This window comes from Furipterus horrens, unplaced genomic scaffold (assembly GCF_987537825.1).
Source record: "Furipterus horrens unplaced genomic scaffold, mFurHor1.1.pri manual_scaffold_1, whole genome shotgun sequence".
In the NCBI taxonomy this organism is placed as follows: domain Eukaryota; kingdom Metazoa; phylum Chordata; class Mammalia; order Chiroptera; family Furipteridae; genus Furipterus; species Furipterus horrens.
The window spans coordinates 41411647-41436127 of NW_028327171.1; the positions used below are offsets into that span (position 1 = coordinate 41411647).

The following is a 24481-nucleotide window of genomic DNA, read 5'->3' on the forward strand; positions in this document are numbered from 1 at the left end:
CAGTTTCAGATAGTTACTCTGTAGATTCTATCAAAAGTTAAACCACCTCTTAGTAATGCAGGGTTCACAGAGACAGAATTTGGGACTCAGTAAGGATTTTATAATCTGGAATCCAGGATCTTGTTTTAGGCATCAGGTGCTCAAGCAGCGGTGTGCTTGTAAATGGCTCGCATCCAGCTTCCTGGGGGAAAAGCCCTGCTTTGTAGTGTTCGCTGATTTCTGTGGAGTGAATACTGTCACTGTGGCTGATTTCAGGCTAACAGCATGGTGTCACCAAGTGCTGTGTTGGGAAGAGATACACAGCAGCATGCCTTTATAAATAATTTCTATCATTCACATAGCGTATATGAGAATAACCTCAAGAGACCATAGATAATAGTAAGATATAAAAAGACCATTACAAAGTGTTTTGAATATTTGTTACCTTAAAAAAATATATTTTATTTATGATAACGTTATATAATTTAATTTTTAATAATGGCTGTGTTTAACAACCATTGTATAGAAGTTCTCAATATTTAACAGTTGAGTGTGAACCTGTTTGGGCCAGTTCCAGAACCCCACTGAACTTGAGGCCTCTGGAGACTTGGGATGGAGCCAGGACATTACTAGTAACAAGGTCTCTCACTTCACTCTTGATAACAAATCCAGGGACAGAGAATTCACAGTATAATTACAGGATGATGTATCCTGACCTTCAGCTATGATCCATAGAAGGGGCCCCTATGTGATTTTAGGTGATGTTCTGCAAACACTAGATCAGTGTTTTTTCGTGGCCCAGAATTCAAGGAAATTTTGTTGAGTGTCACAAGGAAGGATATTCAAAGAAAAGAAATATTATATTTAAATCTTAATCAACAGCATTGTGCATTGCAAACCAGAGTGCTTAAAAAATATCTAGTGGGGTAGAGAAAATTAAGATAAGGCCTCAGAAGGGCTTGAGGTAGAAACCAGAAGGGGGTTAAAATAACAGACCAGACTAAAAAGATTAGTATGCATAGTTGGAAGTATGAAGGCATCTTTAAAAAATCTCCTAAAATCAGGAAGGGGCTGGTGGTGAACTCGGTACCATGATCTAGGGCCAGCCTGGGAAGGGGGTAACAGATGCATGTTGATAATTGAAAGGAAAGTGTAACTACATAGCAGCATTTGTGGTGAGAGACTAGTGAGAGTGTCTTTTTAAGAAGGTTTTAAATCATATTTTTGGATGTCTGCTTTGTAATGGAGTAAAAGCTTTTTGAGGGCAGGGACCTTTTCCTAATTCCCGACCGTGTCTCGCCCGTCTTGCCAATGGTAGTGTTCAGTATAACCTTGGAGAGTTTTAAGCTCTCCTAATATCCACAGCAGCTCACTCTGGCTGCTGGAGGAAGGAGACTGTGAGGGGGCAGCTGTGTGGCCATCTCGATGAGCTGTGATGGTGGTTGGAACTGGGATGGGTGTGTCAAAAATGAGGAGAGGTAGGTTCCAAATAGGTTTTGGATGAGGTAGGACTGATAGGAATTGCCCATGGGCTGGGTGGGGGTGGGGTGGCAGCAGAGGGAACTTCCTCCATTGTCTGTTCATGATTTCTAGAATCAGTCAGTGCTACCCAGGGGAGAATATTCTGCATGAAGTTCAGCTAATTATGCAGGATGTTAATGATGCAGAATGTAAATTTTTGTTTAAAAATTTTATTTTTAGCAGTTCAGTGGCTTTTATTATATTCAGAGTTGGGCACCCATCACCACTATCTCATTCTAGAATATTTATATTACTCTATAGCCTTCACCTCTCAACTTCTCTCCCCCCGCACCTCTGGCAATCACTAATCTACGTTCTGTCTCTATAGATTTGCTCAGTCTGGACATTTCATGTAAATAGAATTATATAATACATAATTATTTGTGGCTGGCTTTTTTTCACTTAACACAATATTTCCGAGATTTATCCATGTTGTTGTATGTATCAATACTCCCTTTCCTTTTATGACTAAATAACATTTTATTGTATGCACATATGATACGTTACTTATTCCCTTATCATTAATGGACAGTTGGGTTGTTCCTATTTTTGGCTATTATAAATAATACTTCTGTGAACATTTGTGTATAAGTTTTTGTGTGAACACGTGTTTTCATTTATCTTGGGTATATACCTAGGGATGGAATTCCTGGGTCCTGTGGTAATTCTGTTTAACTGTTTGAGGACCTGCCAAACTTTTTTCCAAAGTGGCTGCACCATTTTACATTCTCACTGGAATATGTCTTCAAAGATGGCCAGAAATAACTTATATTATTAAGCAAAGAGCAAATGTGATAATTGGCATATGTCCAGGATCAATTGGGTTTGGGAGAAAACAGTGGATCTACCTTCTCCCTCCCCATAGTCAATTGGTGCCAAGCTGGACATCACAGATTTGCTTATAATGTGGACTGATCTGGCACGGAGACAGCCAGGCATGTCCCTAGCCAGGGTCACATTTGCACCTGATTAAGTAATGGAACCATGCTGCTTGCATTCCATTCAAGTGTCCTTGACCACATGGCATTGTGTGATGAGTTGAGGTTATTGGATATCTGGGTGTATATTTGTTAAGAGGAAAACACGCCACTGGGGTAAATTCTAGGCATTCCTGTAGTTAATTTCACCCTTGTAAATTGTTCGCCTTGTACTTTTCACTCTGCTTGCTAAGAGGTGGGAATTGTTTAATCTGACTCCTGTGCTTGGGCTTACTAACTGGATTTGGTTCCTTGCTCTCTTGTGCCATTGTCAATACTGCACACTCTAGGCCAGGGACAAAACCCAGCTGGATCCAGGGAGAAAGTGCTGTAGTCCAGAAACTAGGATCTTGCTTTTGTGGTAACTGTACCATTTGAATTTTCTTAGATAAGCTGTATTTATTAATGAACTTTTAAATTCATTTAATAGAAGTTGCTAGTCTCTCAGACTGTTTAAATATATTACATTTGGGTTTGTCTTACAGGTAACAATTGCTTGTGATGCAGTTCTTAGCTCAAAATCTCCATATAGAAAGCAGGAGCCAGACACCTGGGAAAATGAATTGCCAGTATCCAAGTATGCCAATAACCTCATGCAGTTGGACAACGGAGTCAGGATTCCTCCAAGGTGAGCATCAGGGAGATGGAACGTTGCCCCCTAAAACTGGCCGAAAGAATACTACATTTCTACATCTTCTCTGAATTAGCAGATAATATTATTTTCTTATCAGATGCCTTTTTATTAAAAATAAGCTCAGCCTTGGCTGGTGTAGCTCAGTGGATTGAGTGCCGGCCTGCGAACCAAAGGGTCACTGGCTGGATTCCTAGTCAGGGCACATGCCTGGGTTGCGAGCCAGGTCCCCAGTTGGGACATACAAGAGGCAATCACACATTGTTGTTTCTTTCCCTCTCTTTCTCCTTCCCTTCCCCCTTCTCTAAAAACAAATAAATAAAATATTTTAAAAAAGGTAAAAAAGATAAGCTCAAAAATGCTCTCTAAAATCATCTGTACCTTTGTAGTAGATGCTGAACATGGCCAGCCCATACTCCTGAGTCTATCCCCACCTGCAACTCTTTGCTTGAGGGCTTTCTCTGCCTGCAGAAGCCAGGAAGGCCTGTGCCTGGGACAGTCAGAAATGCAAAGGAGTTAATGCTCTCTCCTGTCCCCTTGTAACAGCCCTCAACCAGTGAACAGCCCTCAACCAGTGACTGGAGTGGTTGGGTAAATACCCCAGATCCCTAGCGCTCAGGTGGAATAACACTCTCCTGGAGTTTCCCAGCTGGCTGAGTCCCAGTTGCCCAGAGTGGCTTCCTATGCTTTGTCGTCTCACTTCCTTGTGGTGCTTCCTGGGATTGCCTCCCTAACAAGCCATCTGCGTTCACATTTTTGTCTGAGTCTGCTTCTTGGGGAACACACCTTACAACAGTCTTTGGTTGTCCCATTTTTGGCTGGAATGCTCTCTGGATCACATTAGCATCCCCTGTTAGGTGCTGGTGTGTTTCCAGAGGCTGGTGCCAGAAGGCAAGAGCAGATGGATGAAGAATGTGTCCAGTCTTGTGGAACCCTAACTGTTCTGTGTAGTCTTAGCGAGGCACCTCAGTTTCTCCTATTTGCAGTGGGGATGGTGGTACTGATTCTGAGTGGTGTCTGTTAGAATTAAATGGTAAGGTACCTGGCGCATACCCGAAATATAACTGTTAGTTGATTTCCTTTCTACTTAATTTAGATTTGCCATCTAGTAGGGTTTTGTTTAAACTAGTTTTTTCTAGGTATGGTTAATGCTTTTGAACTTTAGATGTTTATACACATGGTATCCTTAATGTTTTAAACTTATTCAGGGTCCACTGTCCCTGACATAGGAATTTTAAGGAAATTGCCTTCCTTTCTGCCCTCAGGTTCTGAGGCAAAAAGGCCATTGCGGAGGGGTTGGGTGGCACTGTCCCCACCGGGGTGGCAGGCAGAGTACTGAGTGGTCCTGCTGCTCCTGGAGGGGTCTCAGGTTGTTCCATGGATCGTTTACTGTGGCCCCAGCTTGAGGCACTCCGTTTCTTCCATGTTAATTTTCTAATTCTGCCTTGCATTCCAGCTGTACTAACTATTCTCCAATGACTTTCCAGTGGTTGGAAGTGTGCCAGGTGTGACCTGCGGGAAAACCTCTGGCTGAATCTAACCGATGGCTCCGTGCTGTGTGGGAAGTGGTTCTTTGACAGCTCCGGGGGCAACGGGCACGCGCTGGAGCATTACAGAGACATGGGCTACCCTCTCGCTGTGAAGCTGGGAACCATCACTCCTGACGGGGCAGGTGAGTGTGCCTGTACCCACTCAGGGAACTGGCAGGGGCTCCCTCCAAGATGTAAGCAGTGCCTTAATGCGAGAGTTGGAGGACGTAGGCTCTAAACTCCGACATCTCAAGGTTGAATCCTGATTCTGCCTCTTACTAGTTGTAAGGTCTTGGGTGAGATTTCAGATCCTTCTAAGTATCAGGTTCTTCATCTTGAGGATAATCATGATACCTCCCTCATCGGTTTGTTAAGGTGCATAACCTTTTAGCCAGTGCACACAGTAAAGTCTTACTAAAAGTTAGCTGCTTTTGCTCTTATTTTCTATCTCTTGGTTAAGAGGGCAGAAGCAGGAACCAGGACTTGTGAAGCAAATGTGCACAATCAGACCCACCACTAGAATCACAGGGGGAAGCCCTAGACTTCATTATGGGGCTGGGTATTATTTCAGAAACAGCTAGGTTCATTCTGGAGAAGATGGGTCTCGAAAGATAGATACTGTGTGTCTAGAATCCCCACTGTCCGCTGGCAGTGGTGGTGTTCACGTGCTGCGAGGGATTAGAATTGCTTCCTATTTGGACCGTCAACTTCAGAATTATTATTTTTTTCCTTTATGGTCTCACACTGCATGTTTTAAAATGATAGCTTTTGGCCATGTTTATACAGTTAATTTCTTCTACCAGTTTGTGAGGAAAAAGGAAATAATATCATGGTCAGTAATGAGAAACTTAAGTATTGAGCAGTGGCCATGGGAACCCATCCTCTATGCATCACTGAAAACATTTATTAAGCACGGGTCTGGCTTAACACCTAGGTCCGTCTTCTCCATCTCTCCAGGCTTTAGAATCTCTTTCTTCTTTATTTTAAGGTAAAATGAATTTTAGGAGACATATAAAGATACTTGTCTTTTCTCTGTTTACTTTCTGTGACTGATTAGCCTGCCTCAGAGTTAACCGGCGAGGATGTTTTCAACTAAATATGGGTCACTTGTCAACTGCCTCTTCCATCCAACTGGTTCTGTTTCCCCCTTGTTTTATAGCTGAGGGATGGCAGTTAGGTTGTGTCCAGAGTCTTTTGATTCACATTTTGGATAATTTTCCTGTTTCTAAAGTTAGGGGGCTTATTTTAACTCATTAGGGAAAAGTAGCTGCAAGAGGTCCAGGTGCTGGTGCCAAGCAATTAAAACTCTACACAAGCCAGGCTGAACCCTAAGACTTCCAGGATCTGAAGAGGAAATGCAGGATATGCAGTTGGATCTGGGTGCCAGCAAAGTGTTTTCAGGCCATTGCTATGCTGAATGACTGTTCTGTAAGGCAATCATCATTGTGTTTTTATGGGACCACAGAGAGAAGGGTTTGAAATGTAGGAATTCTGTTGGATAAAATTATAAGGGGAGACTAATTTGAATGTTTCTGCTTTCTGTGCTGTCTTAGATAGTGCTTTAATAAGACCAGTAATTAGAAGTCTAGCTCTTAGAACAACCTGTATAAGTGTTTAAATACGTGGCTTAGTTATAAAATTTTGGTTGTTTGAAGGCCGGACTATCTCTTAATTTATCTCTGGGTTCCATACAAAATCTCATACATAGTAGACACACATTTTTTGTTAAATAAACCGAAATATTAGTATTTAAATAATTAGATTTTATTTAAATGTATGCTAATAATAAAGGCAAAGGTTAATTTTGTTTTTTATGCATCTTTAATTTTCCAGAAGGCTTTTTTCTAGTGTGAAACTTATTTTTAAACCGCAATTTAGAGTACATCTGAAAAATTTTTTTTCTTTCTGCTTGAGGAAGGAAAGTTTATATTTGCCCCTTAATTATACAAGAAGCAGATGTTCAGTGTAATATATTTAGAAAACAGATAAAAGTGTAGAAAGGTAAATAAAAATCACTAACAATACCACTTGCCAGACAAATCACTTCTACCAGTTAGCATATCTTCTTTCATTTTTTTTAGTTTTTTAAGGCCTTGATGAGTTCTTATACAAAGAACACCCCTCCATATTTTTACAAAACTTGAATTACATCATGTTAAGTTTTATACCTTATTTTTCTCTATTCAACTTTAAATTGTTTTTCATTTAATGTTCATTAGTGTCCCATATTTCCATAAATTATTTCACTATTCCCCTGTGAGTTGTGATAATATTTATGCTATTCTGATGAACATCCTTGTACATAATACATATCTTTGGATGTTTTCCTAATGATTTTTTTAGGATAAATTCCTAGGAACACAGGGCTGAACCTTTAAAAATTTCAACTGCCAAGTTTGTTTTTTAAACAGTTGTAGTAACTTACAGTCCCACCAACACTGTATGAGAATACAAATCTTGAACAACTTTGGGTACTCAAAAACTTTAAAAACCTTTGCTAAGCTGGTATCTTATTTTAATTTGCTTTACTAGTGAGGCTGAACATTTTTTATAGTATTCTTGGCCATTCATAGTTATTTTTGTGAATTTCTAAGGCTGATTTTCTAGTTGGTTTATGTGTAGGTGTTTTCTTACTGGTTAAAAAAAATAGCTATGAAGAATATTAACTCAGTCTCTGCCATACTAAAGTATTTTTTAAAAATTGGAGAACTTTTAAGGATTTCTTTATTATATAATTGACAGTATTTGAATGAATATTCCTGCTTCAGTCATAGATGAATAAAACCCTCACAGCAGCAGTGTGGATCTTACACTCTGTGGTGAGGGTTCTTGAATTCTTTTAGCTGAAATAACATTCACTTTCTGAAAAAAAGTCAGGATTTGATTGCTGCTTATTTTGTGCAGAGTTGGTTTTAACACAAACGATTATTTTCAATCTAATTATCATTTCATAAAAGTTATGTGATGGATCAATTCTGTTTTAGTTTCTTTTAAATCTCTTTAATTGACTGCCAACCGTAACTTACTATTTATTTAAAATCCATTAGAAAACAGGCATAAAGTTTCCTTAAATATCATATGATGAACCTTGTGTATGCTGAGGCCCAGTGGGCAGGCTGCCTTGAGGGCAGAGGGGCCACTTCCTGGTGAAGGTACCACAGCTGAGGATCCTGTCATCCACACTTGCTAGATTAATTGAGGTGGATTCAACTCACAAGAGCCAAAGTATCAGATACAGGGCATTTATTTTTTACTTTATAATGAGAACCACAACTGCTGGTTTGACCAGTACATGCCTTTCCTATGGGAAGCTGAATTATATTTAGAATATTGTTCAGTAAACATGGAATCTAAGCAGGTTGTGGACTCAAACACATAATGGTAGTGTGATCTGATCATCCTGTGCTCCTTCTCCCCTAGAAGGATATACCAGTTCAGTGAGAAACACCTACTCATCTGAGGTCTTAACTCAGAATTAGCTCTCCCAAGAAGCCCTTATCCCCCAGGCTAGCCATTGTGGTGGCATGGGTAATAAAAAAGGGCCCCATATCAAATTCCACTCTGGGTCCCCATGGGTACAACAACAAACAAGCCAGGAAACAGATCACTGTACAAACAAACAAAACGCTTTCCTCTGTGGGAGGAGACATTGGGTTGGCAAAGCCAGGATGAGGTTCTTGATGGGAAGGGAGTGAAAACGGATGAAGGAAGGAGAGGGTGTTTTTTAATTCCATCATGGAAACTGGTTTACCTAAGAACATGTTTCAGTGCCTTGGGTGATTGGAGAAGAGTCTTTCTGAGATGCCCTGGGCTGCTGTGAAATGGCCCAGCTCACTGGCCCCTGCACCAGCTCCGTGAATACTCAAGGTGGTCTTTCTTTTTTGGTCATCTTCGCTCTTGACTAGGGCATAAGCTTCCTTGAGTTCCTCACAGCCTGCAGGTTTGGAATCACTGCATTGATGACTTTATTTCAGTTTTGACCTGGCTTGTGCCCCTCCTCTGTGCTTCTGTCACACCTTTCTAAAAAAAATTTTTTTTATTGATTATGCTATTATCGTTGTCCTGATTTTTTCCCCCTTTGCCCCCCCTCCACCCAGCAACCCCCACTTCCTTAGACAATCCTCACATCATTGTTCATGTCCATGGGTCATGCGTATAAGTCTTTGGGCTACTCCATTTCCAATGTTGTACTTTACATCCCCATGGCTATTCTGTAACTACCTGTTTGTACTTCTTAATCCCCTCACCTCTTCACCCATTCCTCTACACCCTCATCCCATCTGGAAACCATCAAAATGCTCTCTGCATCCATGATTCTATCTCTGTTCTTGTTTGCTTAGTTTGTTTTTTAGATTGAATTGTTGATTGATTTGTATTTTTTGCCATTTTATTGTTCATAGTTTTGATCTTTTTCTTAAATAAGTTCCTTTAACATTTCATATAATAATAGTTCGGTGATGAAGTTCTTTAGTTTTTCCTTGTCTGGGAAGCTCTTTATCTGACTTTTGCTTCTAAATTATAGCTTTGCTGTGTAGATCAATCTTGGCCGTAGGTCCCTGATTTTCATGACTTTGAATATTGCAAAGTTTTTTTTTTTTTTTTTTTTTTAGAAATCTGTTGACAGACTTATGGGAACTTCCTTTATCTTGCTGCTTTTAAGATTCTCTCTTTAACCTTTGGCATTTGATGTGTCTTGGCTTGGGCCTCTTTGCATCCATCTTGTTTGGGACTCAATGTGCTTCCTGGACTTGTATGTCTATTTCCTTTACCAAATTAGGGAAGTTCTCTTTAACTATTTTTTTAGATATATTTCCAACTTCTTGCTCTTTCTCCTCTCCTGCTGGCACCCCTATGATGCAAATGTTGGACCTCTTACAGTTGTCCCGGAGGCTGCTTATAGTATCCTCATTTCTTTGGATTCTTTTCCATTCTTGTTGTTCTGATTGGTTGTTTTTTACTTCCTTATGTTCTTTATCATTGATTTGATTCTTGGCTTTATCCACTGTACTGTGTTTCCCTATAAATTGTTCTTTATTTCGATTAGTGTATCCTTTGTTTCTGACTGGATCTTTTTTATGCTGTTGAGGCCCTTACTAAGTTCCTCGAGCATCTTATAATCAGTGTTTTGAACTCTGCTTACCTTCATTTCATTTAGCTCTTTTTCTGGAGTTTTGATCTGTTCTTTCATTTGGGCCATGTTTCTTTTTCTCTTCATATTAGTAGCTTCCCTGTGTTTCTATGTATTAGGTAGAGCTGCTTTGACTCTGTGTCTTGATAGTGGGGCCTAATGTAGTAGGTGTCCTGTAGGGTCCAGTAGCATTGCCTCTTCTTTCACCCAAGCTGGGTACTTAAGGTGCATCCTTCATGTGGGCTGAATACACCCTCCTCTTGGTTGCTGTTGGCAGATCAATGGGAGAGATTTACCCAGGCCAGTCAGCTGCAAGGGTTGGCTTTGACCACGAACCACTTACCTCTGTCCTCTGTGGAGGATCAGCTGTGCAGGGGCAGGGTAGGGGTGCTTCAATGTGGTCTATAGCTGTCTACTGGGTGCACTGGCCCTGGTATTTCCCAGATGGTGCAGGCCAAGGTCAGCCCCCACCTGTGTTTTTCCCTGGGCCACCATGCCTGAGCTATAAAGCAATCTGAGATGGCTGCTACTTTTGCTGGGCTTAGAGGTTCTCAGGAGTAAACTATCTGTGAATCTAGGCTGGCAGCTGCTAGTGCTGGGTCTGGGGCTCACTGAGGCCAGTTGTTTGTTTGAGAGGATTTAGGAAGTTGTGAAGCATAAACCAAGATCAGCCATTCCTATGGAAAAACAGCTTGGGTAAGTTTGGTGGGTAGAGTCTTTGGGGATCTCCAAGAAGGGTCAAACAGTGTTAGTCAGATTTATGGAGTCTCAGATATGGTGCCAGCGTGCTGGCTCTCTGGGGGGAAGGTTTAGAAAAGAGACAATGGCCTCTGCTTGCCTTGATGCCAGACTCTTCAGTTTCTCCCTGTATATCACTGGTGCCTTTCAAGCTTCTACCCCAGTGCAGCAGCTCAGAGGGAGTGAGTCTGAGTAGGTGAGTCCATGTGTGGGATCTTTAAAAGGAACTGCTGGGGGCCCAGTAGTTTATTTCATTGACTCAATCAATCCCTGCTTGTTTTTGCAGCCAGAAGTTGTGTGGACTTATTCCTGGCACTGGAACCCTGGGCTGCGGGGCAGGAGGGGTGAGGGGGCTGCTGTGGGGCTGGGACTCCTCACTCTCAATATATCCATCCTGAACTTTTATCCATCACACGTGAATGAGGGGCCAGCCCGTTCCACATCTGTGCCCCTCCTACCAGTCTGGCTGGTTGTGGTTTCTTTAATTCCATACTTGTCAGACTTCCATTCAACTCGATTTCTGACAGTTTAAGTGATGGTTGTCCTCTATTTTAGTTGTAATTTTGATGTGGTTTTGTGAAGAGGTGAACCATGTCTGCCTATGCTGCCATCTTGACCAGAAGTCTCCTCTGTAACATGTTGTATTTTTCCATCAGATCCTGTAACTATGTTTAATGGTTGTCATCTGGGACAGCAGCACCTGAGCAGTGTGTTTGTTTTATCGCTAATATCTTATGTAACCCCTCACACATAGTAGGTGTTCAATGAATATTTGTGGAGGAAACAGATGAAAGAAGACACACCAATAAAATTTGCTCCTGTGATCCACCTTTTTCTTTCTTACATTTCTTTTACTATTTTGCTGATTTTTTTTTTCCTTTTTTTTTTTCCTACTACGGTCTCGATTTTGTCTGGTATGGAAGTGATACTATCTAATGTAATGGTACATGGCTCTGACCTCATTTTGTATTTATTTCTTTAGTAATTACTGGAGCATTCTCTGGTTTCTCTTCTTGTTTGTGTACAGTATCTATATACACACAAATATAAGCTCATGGTGGAGAGATACAGTTTGGGTAGATGGGTCAGCACCTACTCTGAAGAGGACCTTTCCTCATCCTTTCCTCTTAGTATTTGGTGTTTGATCAGGATTCTGTTTTTCTCTCCACTTGAACAGTGAGAAAAGAGCAGTGAAGCTGGCTTCCCAGGTTTTCTCTTTCTAAACCTGAGAGCTTGTTGAGGTATACCTTTACCTCTGTCTTCCTTCTGTTTTCCCGTGTGGGAATCTGAGGGCAGGATTTGGACTTCTGCCATTTTCTGGGTCTTAGGAAGAGATCCTAAAGTCACCTGGCTGAACCATACCCAGGAAGATGTGTGTTGAGGTCCTTTACAGGAAATCAGCATTTCTTCTATTACAGTAGTCCCTCGCTATATCACAGTTCACTTATCGTGGCCTCACTGTATCGCGGCATTTAAAAAAATATTATATTTAATTATTTATCACGGATTTTTCACTATATCATGGGATTTTGTGGTACTGTATACGGATGTTGTTAAAGTTACGTAGGTTTGAGAGTGTAGAATAAATTTAAGATTCCTACTTCATGGGGGGATCTGGAACGTAATACCCACGATAAGTGAGGGAATACTGTATTTGAAATAGTAAAGTTTAAGCTCAGGAGGGCAGGGACCCTGCTTGACTAATTTAACAACATATTCTCAGTGACTGTATATATCTGGTGTTCAGTAAACACTTGTTGAATACAAGGAATGAATGAATAAGTACCTTAATCCACGTGGATGAACAAGGACGACCAGGGGTACACTCACTAAAGACCATGCCATCCAGCGGAATCATTTTAATCTTTGGGAACTGCTTATCAGAACTTTTTTCAATCAGAATTTCATAATCAATTTGGAAAACATAAAAAAGCAAATCAACAACCACAAAAAAATCTCATTTAGAAAGAACAAATTATTACCATTTTGATATAATTCCTTACAGATTCTCAGTCTTGGTCTCAGTCTTAGTTTCCATTTTTGTTCTTTTTCCTTAGTTAATTTTGGACCTTATTGCATGTACTGTTTTCTAACATGCTTATCACATCAGTGGGTTATTCATGCTCTAAAACTTTTATCTTTTTCCTTCTGTGGATCTCTTTATGTTCTCTGTGGTTGGTTTCCTTCTAAACAATGGTTGGTTTCCTTCTAAAGTGAAGGTAGTTACTTGTGAAACGTTGCTTGGGTTACTCCTGGGAGGATCCCTCTGGGAAATTCCAAACTGTGCTTCTTGGCTCTGAGTTTTTAAGTCAGGTGGGGGGTTGGCGAGAGTCATACTTGTCAGGCAATAGTTACTTGTTATAATAGTTTCTGAGCTAAGCTGAAGTTAGAGAAAAAGTAAATTTCCCAATGAAAAATGTCGAAGCCAGGACTTTCAGCTTCTGAGTCCACTTCAGAATTTTTTTCTCTGGCTGCATGTCATTTATAAATTCTTCCTGAAAAGATCACAGATTATTTTTAGGTTACTTGTATGTTACTCACTAAACTTCTTTTGTAATTGCAGTAAGAAATAACTCTAGTGTCTGACCAAATCATGTATCTCTGCAGCAGTTAATGACTGGAGATAGGAAACATTAATTTCTCCATGTGGCATGAGTCTCATTGGTTAAGAATCATAGATTGCTATGTGATTTTCACTTATTTCAAAATCCTAGGCTAATACTAATAATGCAGTTCTAGTAATTTTATTATTTTCTAGTAGAGCTTTGATAATTAGAGGTTTAAAGTCTTAAGACTTCAAGATGACCTCACTAGTTAATAATAACCAAAGTTAAAGTGCCAAGGGAATGTCATTTTTAACTTCCAGCCTGTATTTGAGTGGTATTTTTCTGTCACTTGTCGTAGATGAAAAATATTGTTGATATTTGTTTCAAGTTCAAATATTTTGTTGGTGTTTTTAGTATTTAAACTTCTTGGAAATTTTTTCTTAATTGGGTTGGGGATTTTGTCTTGTTTTTGCTTTTTTTTTTTTTCTTTCATTTTTATTTTTATTTTTATTTTTTTCAGATTTAATGTGTTTTATTGATTAAAATATTACATTTGTGCCAATTTCCCTTCCCTCTGCTCCCCTCCACCCGGTGGCCCCCCTCCCTCCAGTTGTCCCCCCCTTTTAGATTATGTCCATTAGTTGTGCATACAGTTCCTCCCAACCTCTCTCCGTCTATTCCATTCCCTCCTACCTTGATCCCCAGTTCCTATATCATCTCCCTCCCTTTCCCCATTCCCCCTCCCTGTTGACCTCCCCCCAATATGCTTCCCGTACCCACAGTTCCTTTTCCACTCTCGTTGCCTATTTAGTTTGCCTTTGTTTCATCTCCCTAGCTTCTGTTTTTTTAAACCAGTCCCTTTAACATCTCATATAACAGTGGTTTGGATCTAATGAACTCTTTCAGTTTTATTTTGTCCTGGAAACACTTTCTCTGTCCTTCTATTCTGAATGACAATTTCGCTGGATAGAGTATTCGTGGTTGTAGGTTTTGGATTTTCATTACTTTGAATATTTCTTGCCAGTCTCTTCTTGCCTGTAGGGTTTCCCTTGAGAAGTCAGCTGATAGTCTAATTGGGACCCCTTTGTATATAATTCTTTTCTTCTCTCTTGCTGCTTTTAAGATTCTCTCTTTATCTTTAATTTTTGACATTTTGATTATAATGTGTCTTGGAGTGGTTCTCCCTGGGTCCAGTCTCTTGGGAACTCTCCTTGCTTCCTGGACCTGCAAGTCTATTCCCTTCCCCAAGTCTGGGAAGTTCTCCTTTATTATATTTTCACTCAATTTTTCAAGTTCTGGTTCATCTTCCTCATTCTCTGGCAAACCAATGATTCTTATGTTGGGCCTTTTATAGCTGTCCCAGGGGTTTCTGATCCTCTCATTGTTGCTTCCCATTTCCTCTCGCTGCATTGGTTGACTGCTTGTTCCTTCTCCATATTCCAGTTTGTTGAAATGAACTCTGGATTTTTTTTTCTCACCATCTATCTCGTATGCGGTTTTGTTCCTTTCGTTATGAAAGTTTTTCGCTTCTTTCTTATCTTTTTCCTGCTCTTTTGTGAATTCTGTAAGCCACCTGATAACAATGGCCCAGAACTGAGCCTCTGACAGGTTTCTTATCTGTTCATCTGTCAGGTTCTCTATCTGCTGCCCGGTGAGTTGTGTCACCGGGATTTCTATAGTTGTCTGCCTCATTTTGACAGATGCGTTTTGTTTTCTTGGGCTGGCTGTCGGGGGCAGTACCTGTGTACGCGTCACAAATTAGCGACCGGCGCCTGCCTGTCCGCGACCTATTTCGCAGCCCTGTGGTGCTTTCTTTGGGGGCGGGGGTCCAAGGTGGATTCACACAGTTATTCAGCTAGGAGATTGGGATCCGTCCTCCCGCCCCCCTGGGCCTCACTGTTCAAGGCGATGCGGCGGCCGCTCTCTTGTTTTTGCTTTTGAAACACTGAATTATATTTTAAAAAAGAATATAAATGAAGGCTACTGACTACAAATTAAAATAGGCCACTAGGGAAAGAGGGATAGAAGAAAAAGCTATACAATGTTTAATCTATTAATAATAGAAAGACTGACTTCCTTTAGTAACCGTGAATCTCTCCGTATCTAGGTTTGGGTCAAAGGGTCATCATAGTTCCTGTATATAACTTTTTTTTCTCCTGGTGATGTTCCAAAGAGCAGGAAACTCTTTGGACAGTCTATCTTCTAATGTCCTAAAGAATGATATCTTTATGTCTATTTCCTTTGTAATCTTGTTTTTCAAATTTAGTAGTGCAGAAATTGTGGTTTTTGACTCTCCATGCTTGTTAAGGATGGTGCTTCACCAAGTCTGTTATTCTCCTGAGAGATTTGAGGAGATAGTCTGGTGTGAGAGTAAAAGGACTGGGCCAGGAGTCAGAATACCTGGGTTCTGGGCCACCTGTGGGGTTTGAGGCAAATGATGTGATCTTTCTGAGCCTCTTTCCCTCATGGGCAAAATGGACTTGACACTGTTCCCTCTCCCATATCGCACTGCTGCGTGAGGACAGAGAAGGAAGTGGTTCCTTTAGCATCTGGGGATCTTATTAAAATACAGATTCTCATTCAGTAGGTCCAGGGTGGGACCTGGAGTCTGTACACTCTGAGAAGCCAGGTTCTGTCTGAAGCCTTCTCTTGTCAGTTGGAATATTAGGGTCCTGAGGAAAGAAGCCTCTCACCTCAGCACAGAGTTCCCCAATGCCAGTGAGCCATCCCTCAGGCCCTGGGGCAGGGGGTCTGGGCCCAGGGCACCAGAGCCCCTTGAGTCACCCTGCTGTGTCAGACATATCCTCACCTTCAGTGCGTGCTCTGAGGTGGACATGTTTGGGAAGCACCATACAGTCCTCACACATGCCTCGCCAGCTTTGTAAGGTTTGGGGATGAAGGGATGGGGGCAGCCGGGAGGTGGAAGTTGGCCAGCTATTAGGTCTGAGACTGTAGAGGGTTCCAGGGGGCAGACTTGTGTTGTGTCCCGGACCTACACCCCGATCCAGTCATTCAGCTGCCATTGAGGGCATGTGTTTGCCCCATAGTTTCTCTCTGCTGTGGGCACACAGTGTCACCCCACTCCTCCCCCACCCTTCTCTCCTCCTGAACATATAGTTGTGCCACTGTGGTTTTGGTTAGAAAACTCAAATAGTAGGCATTTTTTAAAAAGATTTTACTTATTTAATTTTAGAGAGAGGAGAAGGGAAGGAGAAAGAGAGGGAGGGAAACATCAATGTGTGGTTGTCTCCCATGCCCCCAAATGGGGACCTGGCCTGCAACCCAGCCATGTGCCCTGACTGGGAATTTAACCAGCGACCCTGTGGTTCACAGGCCAGTGCTCAGTCCACCGAGCCACACCAGCCAGGGCTCAAATGTTAGGCATTTTTGTTTGTCTAATTTTAAATTATTTTAACTTTAGACACTGCTGTTCCTAGTTTCAGAAAACCTTTTTCTTATTACTTCCCAAAATGTCACTATAATTGATATATAAATACATTTACAAAAAATACCTATTTATTTTATTTGTTGTCCATCATCTGTCTTTCCCCAGTTGAATGTAGCTCACAAGAGGTTTTTGTTTTGCTCATTGATGTATCCCAAGCTGGGTGCATAGTAGGAGCTCAATGAATATATATGTTGAATATTGAATGACTTGATTACAGCTTATTTTCTCTTTATTCTCTAGATGTTTATTCTTTTCAAGAAGAGGAACCTGTTTTGGATCCTCATTTGGCCAAGCACTTAGCACATTTTGGAATTGATATGCTTCACATGCATGGGGTGAGAACATCTACACTCTGTCCCCACCTTGTGGGGAGAGAACTGTCTGTTTTATTTAATAAATATCTTCTCTAATATGACTCTTCATTTTATAGGTTTTAGGTTTTAATGTTTGCATTTACTTCTTGAATTCTTTTGGTTACCAGCTTGGACCTTTTTATGGTATAATAAAAATGGCACCTCATGCAGTACCATTTTGTTTAGTTGGAGTTGATTTGCAAACTCTCCATTGATGGAGAGGTGCGTGAATCACCCTTTGTTCATGAAAGGGAGAAGGTACGGGGAGAGGGCCTTTAAAATGACCTGTGACCACCATCACTTTAATTAGTCTCAGGAAGGGAAGCAGAGCTCCTGGGGGGTGGAAAGAATAAGCCAACATATTATTGTTGATGGGAGAGCTTTGCTTCATCTGCTGTTGTATTTTAGAGCTGCCCTCACGACTGTGTGATATTTGTCCTCGCATGGGGACACGTACTTCAATGTGCGTGTTTTGCGTTAGCCCATTCCTTGCAGCCCATGCCATCTCCCTCTCCCCACGTTCCTCTGTGTCCTTTGTCTCCCTCATGTCACTTGTTCATTCATTTTCTCTGCTCCTCTGTCAGCCTTCCTCCTGTTCCGAGGTGCCCGCAAGCCCCTCAGTTTGTTTTCACTTTCCTCTCCAACTGCCTAATTTTTTGTTTGCTGTGTGTGTTTTACCCCCTCGGAATTATTCTACTTGCTTCTTTCTTTTGATTCCTATTTGTCTTTTTCCCTCCTCCTATCTCCTTTCTTCTCAGTCTCTCTAACTCTTAAATCTTTTGAATGTGGGTTTTTTTAATTTGTGGGAAGAAAGACATACAGTAAAATTTACTGTTTTAACTGTTTTAAGTGTACAGTTATGTGGCAGTAAGTACATTTATGTTGTTCAGCCATTTCCATCTCAGTCTCTTTTAATTAGGTTGTATATTCCTCTGTTGGGGGGGAAAAAGGCAGAAACATCCATTTTTGTTAGGAATAATTCTGACAGCTAAATGATGATCACAGCTAAAGTTGTTTTTTTTCAATGACTTTGCCCCAGACAGAGAACTGGCTCCGGGACAATGACATCAAGCCGCGGGTCAGCGAGTGGGAAGTGATCCAGGAGACGGGGACGAAGCTGAAGCCCATGTATGGCCCCGGGTACACGGGCCTCAAGAACCTGGGCAACAGCTGCTACCTCAGCTCCATCATGCAGGCCATCTTCAGCATCCCAGAATTCCAGAGAGCGTGAGTGTCCCCTGCGACCCTGCAACCCGGCATACAGTACCACCCCTGTCCCCTAGTGCGTGCTGGGGAAGCCCATCTTCATGAGTTGCAGGGCATCTCATCACCTCATCCGCGGGGGTGCTTCTGGCATGAAGCTGGGTGAGAACCCTTGTCAGGTGTTAAGGGGATCAGGTGAGGTAATGAGCGTTGTAAACTGAGAAACCTCTCACAGGGATTTGTCATGCGAATAATGGCTTCCATTATTAGACCATCACCCTCTATGCCAAGACACTGTTAATCATTAATCTTCAGAGCAAGCCTACCAGATCCCTTCCTATAGATGCGCTGGGAGAGATTCAGTGATCTGTTTGGAGGATTTAGGCTTTTCGAGTTTTTTTTTGTTTTTGTTTTCGTTTTGTCACTCAAAATGTGATTCATAGACTAGTGGTTGTCTTCACACTGTTGGATATGGCTCTGCAATGAGAAAAGAGTAATTTGAGAGTGAGCATTTAGCAATTTTGTAGCAATTAGACGTGGCCATATTTTATAAGTGGCATTTTATTTTTCTAATAATTTGTTTTTATTGTATTTTTTAAATGTGTCATCTACATGAGTTGAGATAACAAAAAGGCTGGGCCTTCACTGAAGATAATTTGGGAGGCACTGACTTAGGGCACTGCCTACCTGTGCACATGCAGGCCGCCTCCTCGCTCGCACGCCGAGGGGCAGAGCAGCTGCCTCTGGCCACGTTCTTCCTTAGCCGTGCTTAGGGCAGGGGCCGCAGAGACCGGGCCCTGCGGGTGGGCGCTCAGGGCAGCCACTGCCGCAGTTTAGAACATAGTCTCCAGTGTTTCCCAAAGTGGGTAGTTTCCACCTCGGTTCCAGAATGGGAGAGAACACGTGTGTGCTGAGGCAGAGGGGCAGACAGTGCACTAGGAATGGCACAGGGCAATTTTTTACCTAGTGGAGTTGAATGGAGTTGAAATGCTAATGACTTTAATAATGGTTAATAAAAAGCACATCAAATATCCTTTTCTCTCCTCTCTTGGTATTCAAAGACTTACTTACCTCTTACTGTTTTCTGACTTTGGAAATCTATGGCCAGTTTTGCATGCCTGGTTTTCATTTTTTTTTCATCCAGCCAATAAAGAGTGGGTTCTGCTCTGCTCAGCAGTGTGCTGGGTGTTGGTGTGGTGGGGGTGGGGGTTCAGTGATAAACAAAGGGACATGGTTCCTGACCCTATTTGGGGAAACAGACATTAAATAAATAGCCATAAGAACAACTGCATGGTTATAAACATGGTAAGTTCCATGAAGGAGAAGGGAAGGGGCTGGTCAGGAAGATCTCTTTGAAGAAAGGACACACCAAGGGACATACACTTTGATGGATGTTTAGGGGGAGTGAGGACAGAGGGTGCTGGACAGAAGGAAGAGTAAATCTGAAACTCTGAGATGGGAAAATCTTTGTAAAGGTATGCATTGTGCATTGTATTACTTTATTAATTCTTACTCATAGCTCATATTTGCATTACCATTTCCTAGGGCAACAATGTAGCTTCATCTTATATGTCTCATGCTCCAAGAATTTTTTTAAATATTGAAGGAATGTCCTTATAGTAGGTGTTATAGAATTATTATTTTTGTTAAACTAGAATGGAAAAACTTGTTTTCTTTTGTTACAAAGCCCAACACACTTTTAGTGATTTACAACCTCTAGTTTTTTAAAATTTAATCTTTGTTATATTTTATTCATTACCATTTAGCCCCCTAATAATACAACCTGTGATTTTTGAAAATTATTTCTGCATTCTAAAGTTTGATGAACATTACCTTTCTGAATTTTTTCTTCAACAAGAAAATGTACCTTATGCCTTTGTTTTGGATTTAAGATGCAAATCTCTCACCTCAGTCTTATTTCACAGGTTTTAGAATTTTATATTATCTAATATTTTATGTTCTGTTTTCTGAACACTTACTGTAGAAATTAGAACACAAGCAACTTATTCTTCAGACTCATCCCCCGTCTTTGTCTCTTTTTTCTTTTTCTTTTTTTACCAAATATCACTGGATTAAAATACTTAAGCTTCATACTCATTATCCCCCAGCAGGACTTACTTAGTGGAGTTAGCTCCAGGAGCAGTGTCCCCATTTTGTAAGGAGAGGGTGACTCACAGAGAGATTAAGTGGCTTGCGCACCATCACAGTGTGATTTGGGAACGTCAGCCTGACTCTTTTATACCCTGTCTGTCATTTGGACCCAGTTTACATTTCAAAATAATTCTGAAGAGGATCAAGCCTAAATAAGCTGGTGTACAAATTGAATGACAACTAATATGGATTCTCAGATAGCAAAGCTATGTTTTTTTTTTCTTTGAGAACCACTAGATTACAAACTGCAGATATAATATGTATTTTAAAAATTACCTAATATTACTTCTGTATTTTAACATTATAATGGATGATATCCCTTGTTGATTAGAAAAGGCATATATATTATTAGCAAAATTATTTTTTTGACATCAAAAATTTACTGTTTAACTTTATTTCTCTCCACCAGTCTTGCCTGAAAACATAATTCTTTTCACAAATGTTCATCTTCCCAGTGAGTTTGTTTTGCTTGTCAAGTTATGAGGTATGAAGAGACTGGATCACAATGAGTTAATCATGCTATATATTACAAGAATTTATCAGTGTAGCTTCTGGCTTTGAATAGTTCAGTTCCAAAGTTTGGTTTATCTATTATTTGACCTCTGGTCTGTTGAAAATTTCTGGATTGACTTATTGCCTTACGGATACATCCAAAAGCCGTTTGAATGGGACTGTCCCTGAGAAGCGTGCTCTGTTAATTTTGATATAGATACATAATCAGGGATACAAATTCTGAGTCTGTAGACAGCTGGTGTCACTAGTTGAGGTTTCTAGTAGTTGAGGGGTCCAGTTAGAGGACCCCATTGCTAACTGCTAGGTGTCATGGTTCTCTGATAAGGCTTTATCACAGTAGTGATTTTTCTGTAGGATTATAGGTAATTAATTATGGAAATGGTTTATGTGATTACACGTTATGAATGTATTCATTCAGCATATATTTATTGAGTGTTTTTTACATGTCAGATACTATTCTAGTGCTAGAGAGGCAATGATTTAGATAGAGTCTCTGCCTTCATGGAGATTATTCTAGTATGTAATCTCTAGAGAGACAGATAATAAGCAAGAACATAAATAAGTGATATAATTGTAAGTAGTGATGCATGCCAAGAAGAAAGTAAGCCAGGGTCAGGTGATAAGGAATTAGGAAGAGTGGGAGGTGACTTTTCATAAGACCTGAGAAGGAGCAGAGATCTGTGGAGGGAATGTTCCAGGGAAGAGACAGCAGATGGCCTGACCTTGAAGCAGGAGTGAGTTGGCATGCCCTTCGGACAGCAAGAAGGGCAGGTAGCCAAGGCATTGTGGGCTGGGGAGATGGGTGGGAATGAGGTCAGAGAGACATGCAGAGCAGGCTGCACAAAGGGTCAGGGAAAGGGATCTGCTTCTGGATTCTTTCAGGCTCAGAGTCAAAGCCTGAAGAGGGAAAGATGAACACAAAGCAGAGGATGTGAAATAGGCAATGAATTTAGGAAGTGAAAGGAAGGATTATATGTTGAGGTTAGAGATGCGTGGTTAGAGTTAGCACTGCTGTCAGGATAAACTGGCCAGAAGGAGGCGCTGTGGGCTCCTCCAGGGTCCCTGGGTGGGGCAGGCTCAGCAGGGTGGTTCAGAGCGCAGCTTTGGAGCCAGGCCACCTGGGTGACTTTGAAAGCTACCTAAGGAATTTGCACCCCAATTACTTGTATTTTTCAAATGAGGTAATGACACTAATCACTTTCTCAGATGGTTGTGATGAAGACCCGACCAGGTAACGTAGGAAGTCCTCGAGAAATGAGAGTTGTCGCTATATTATCATCCCTGTTCATTTTGACATGATTAGAACAATTCGTAACCTTAGCATTTGTTTTTGAGATGGCAGTTGCGATGGCGTAAGCCAGTGGTTCTTGACCCTGGTTACATGTTAGAATCACTTGGGGCACTTCTAAAAGAGTCCGAATCCCAGGCCTCAGTCTCAGACAGTGAAATCAGAATACCAGGGGGTGGCTCTGGCTTTTGTATTTTTTTCAATAAACTCTTTAGGGGATTCTGACTCATACCCAGGGTTGAGATCCACTGGTAGAAGTATAAACATTTTAGGGAGGTCCATGAATATGGCTGCAGAGGTGGGAGCTCAGGAAAAACTTTTCTTCAGGTGGGTTTAATTTTGACTAAAAGGTAAGAAAGTCTTAACTAGGATGACATCTTATCTTGGTTCTGTTCTCTCAGTTTCTATGTTTTGATGGTAACTTCTCATTTTCTAGGTATGTAGGAAATCTTCCAAGAATATTTGACTACTCTCCTTTAGATCCAACACAAGATTTCAACACACAAATGTAAGTGCTCAATTGTAGTTTTTAAGAAAAGTCTCCATTAAAGTATTCCTAGTGGTTCTTTCTGGGTTGCAGAATTAAAGTCAGATCTCTTTATTTAATTCTTTATTTTATGTATTTTTAAATGAACATATGTTACTTTAAGAAATTTTTAAAATTTACTTTAGAGGGAGAGGCAGGGGGTGGGGGAGAGACATCAGTTTGTTGATCCACTTATATATGCTTTCATTGGTTGACTCTTGTATGTGGTGTGACTGGGGATTGAATCTGCAACCCTGGTGCAGTGGGGTGACACTAAGCAACTGAGCTACCTGGCCAGGACTCATATGTTATTTTTATAAAAATAAAGAAATTAATAAAATTATCTATAAACTACTGAGGAAAATTTGAAAATGAAATCAGTATCAAGTAGATGCAAGTAAATAAGTTATTTGTGAGTAATTGAGATAAAGTGGTTCGCCTGAAAGTAGCTGTCCTTAATGAAATTCATAGATAATTTCAATATCTCTAAGAGGAAACAACAATACCTTTTTGTTTTTGTTTCTCCCTCCTGCCCAGGACTAAGTTAGGACATGGCCTTCTCTCAGGCCAGTATTCAAAACCTCCCGTGAAATCTGAACTCATTGAACAGGTGATGAAAGAGGAACATAAGGTATGTGTCTGAGTGGTTGTCATGTTGGTATGTAGGGCAGAGGGACTTTAACAGCTAGACAGTGGATTTCCTATGATTTGGCAAATGGTGACTGTAAATTTAACAAGCTGTCAGAATAGCTATTTCATTTCAGAGTCTAGGGTATTTGTCTGCTTGCTCTTAAAGAGGGATCAGCCAGGGGTGGGGTTTCCAGTGCCAGTTGCTTCATGGTCTTCAGAAACAATATTCTTCGTAAAATAGAGCTGAGATGGAAGGAAGAAAGCTTATAAAATATAAACATTTCCCCTTGGTAAAACAGTCTTGGCCCTTATAGTGTCTTTCTTCTCCTAAGCCTCAGCTTTGTTTGCTAGGGTTTCTCAAGAGGCTGGTTGTTAAAAAACAACACACAGGCTCTCCAAGTCCCCCGCCCCCATCCGAGCTGAGGATTCTGGATTTCCGGGTAGGGCTGGGCAGTCTTCATTTTTGGTAAGCTGCCGGGGGGTTTGTAAGTGCACTCAAGTCTGGGTACTCAGTTGGCCATTTAGTCACTATTAGTTGATAGAGCGATTGAAAGATGTGCTTCATCTAATAGCCAGACTTGCATTGCCATGTACCTGCAGGCTGGGCCTGGGCTGCTCTGTTACACAACTCTAGAGGGCGCTCCTCGCAACCTGGTCTGTTTGGGCGATGCCCTTGGAATTCTGTGGTGCACAGTTTATGCAGCTGTATCTGGTGGCCTTGGCTCCCATTGCTGCAGATGTCCCGAATGGAATGCATACCCCACTTCCCCAACACCTGCTCTGCCTTCAGAGTGCCCTGTTTTGATTTAATGGGCAAGTTCTTCCACCTCTGCTTCTCTGCTTGACCTCTGTGCTCTCACCTTACATCAGTCATCCTTAACTGATGCCTGCAGACTGAAAGTAGGAATCAAAAGTGAATAACTCTTTTTTTTTGTAATGAAGCCAGTTAGTTGGGGGAATAGAGCAAGCGGGGGAGGGAGATTATGAACATATAGAGGCAGTGTTTGGGGGTAGGGAGAAGGAAGTCGGTCATGAGGAGGGTAGAGAGGAGTGTGGGTTTTCTGAATGGCTAGGCCATTCAGAGTGTTGTGGGGGCAGGAAGGTAAGTTTTCTAGTTAGTTGCATTGTTATCCGACCTTGCAAGATAATGAGTTTCTTCCCCACCCAAGATGGGCAGACCCTCATCTGGGATGTAGTTGTGGAAATGTTTTTAGTGTAGGGCTGGGGTATTGGGTTATCCATGCTTCTCTTACCTCTGTGTCCCTGTGAAATTTTGAAGAGGTGATGGCGAAAAACACTTGGTTCAAAATTTTGTTTTTG

The 24481-nt window shown here is 41.2% G+C and overlaps 1 protein-coding gene across 1 annotated transcript in view; it reads left to right on the forward strand.

Annotated features, from left to right (window-relative positions):
* USP13 (ubiquitin specific peptidase 13) overlaps positions 1 to 24481 on the forward strand; it is a 117544-nt gene that overhangs the window by 40087 nt on the left and 52976 nt on the right. Inside the window, exons 5-10 of the mRNA XM_090274231.1 lie at positions 2963 to 3105; positions 4596 to 4780; positions 16738 to 16832; positions 17890 to 18077; positions 22442 to 22513; positions 23069 to 23162. Of these exons, the coding sequence (XP_090130357.1) occupies positions 2963 to 3105; positions 4596 to 4780; positions 16738 to 16832; positions 17890 to 18077; positions 22442 to 22513; positions 23069 to 23162 (777 nt within the window). The remainder of the gene's footprint in view (positions 1 to 2962; positions 3106 to 4595; positions 4781 to 16737; positions 16833 to 17889; positions 18078 to 22441; positions 22514 to 23068; positions 23163 to 24481) is intronic.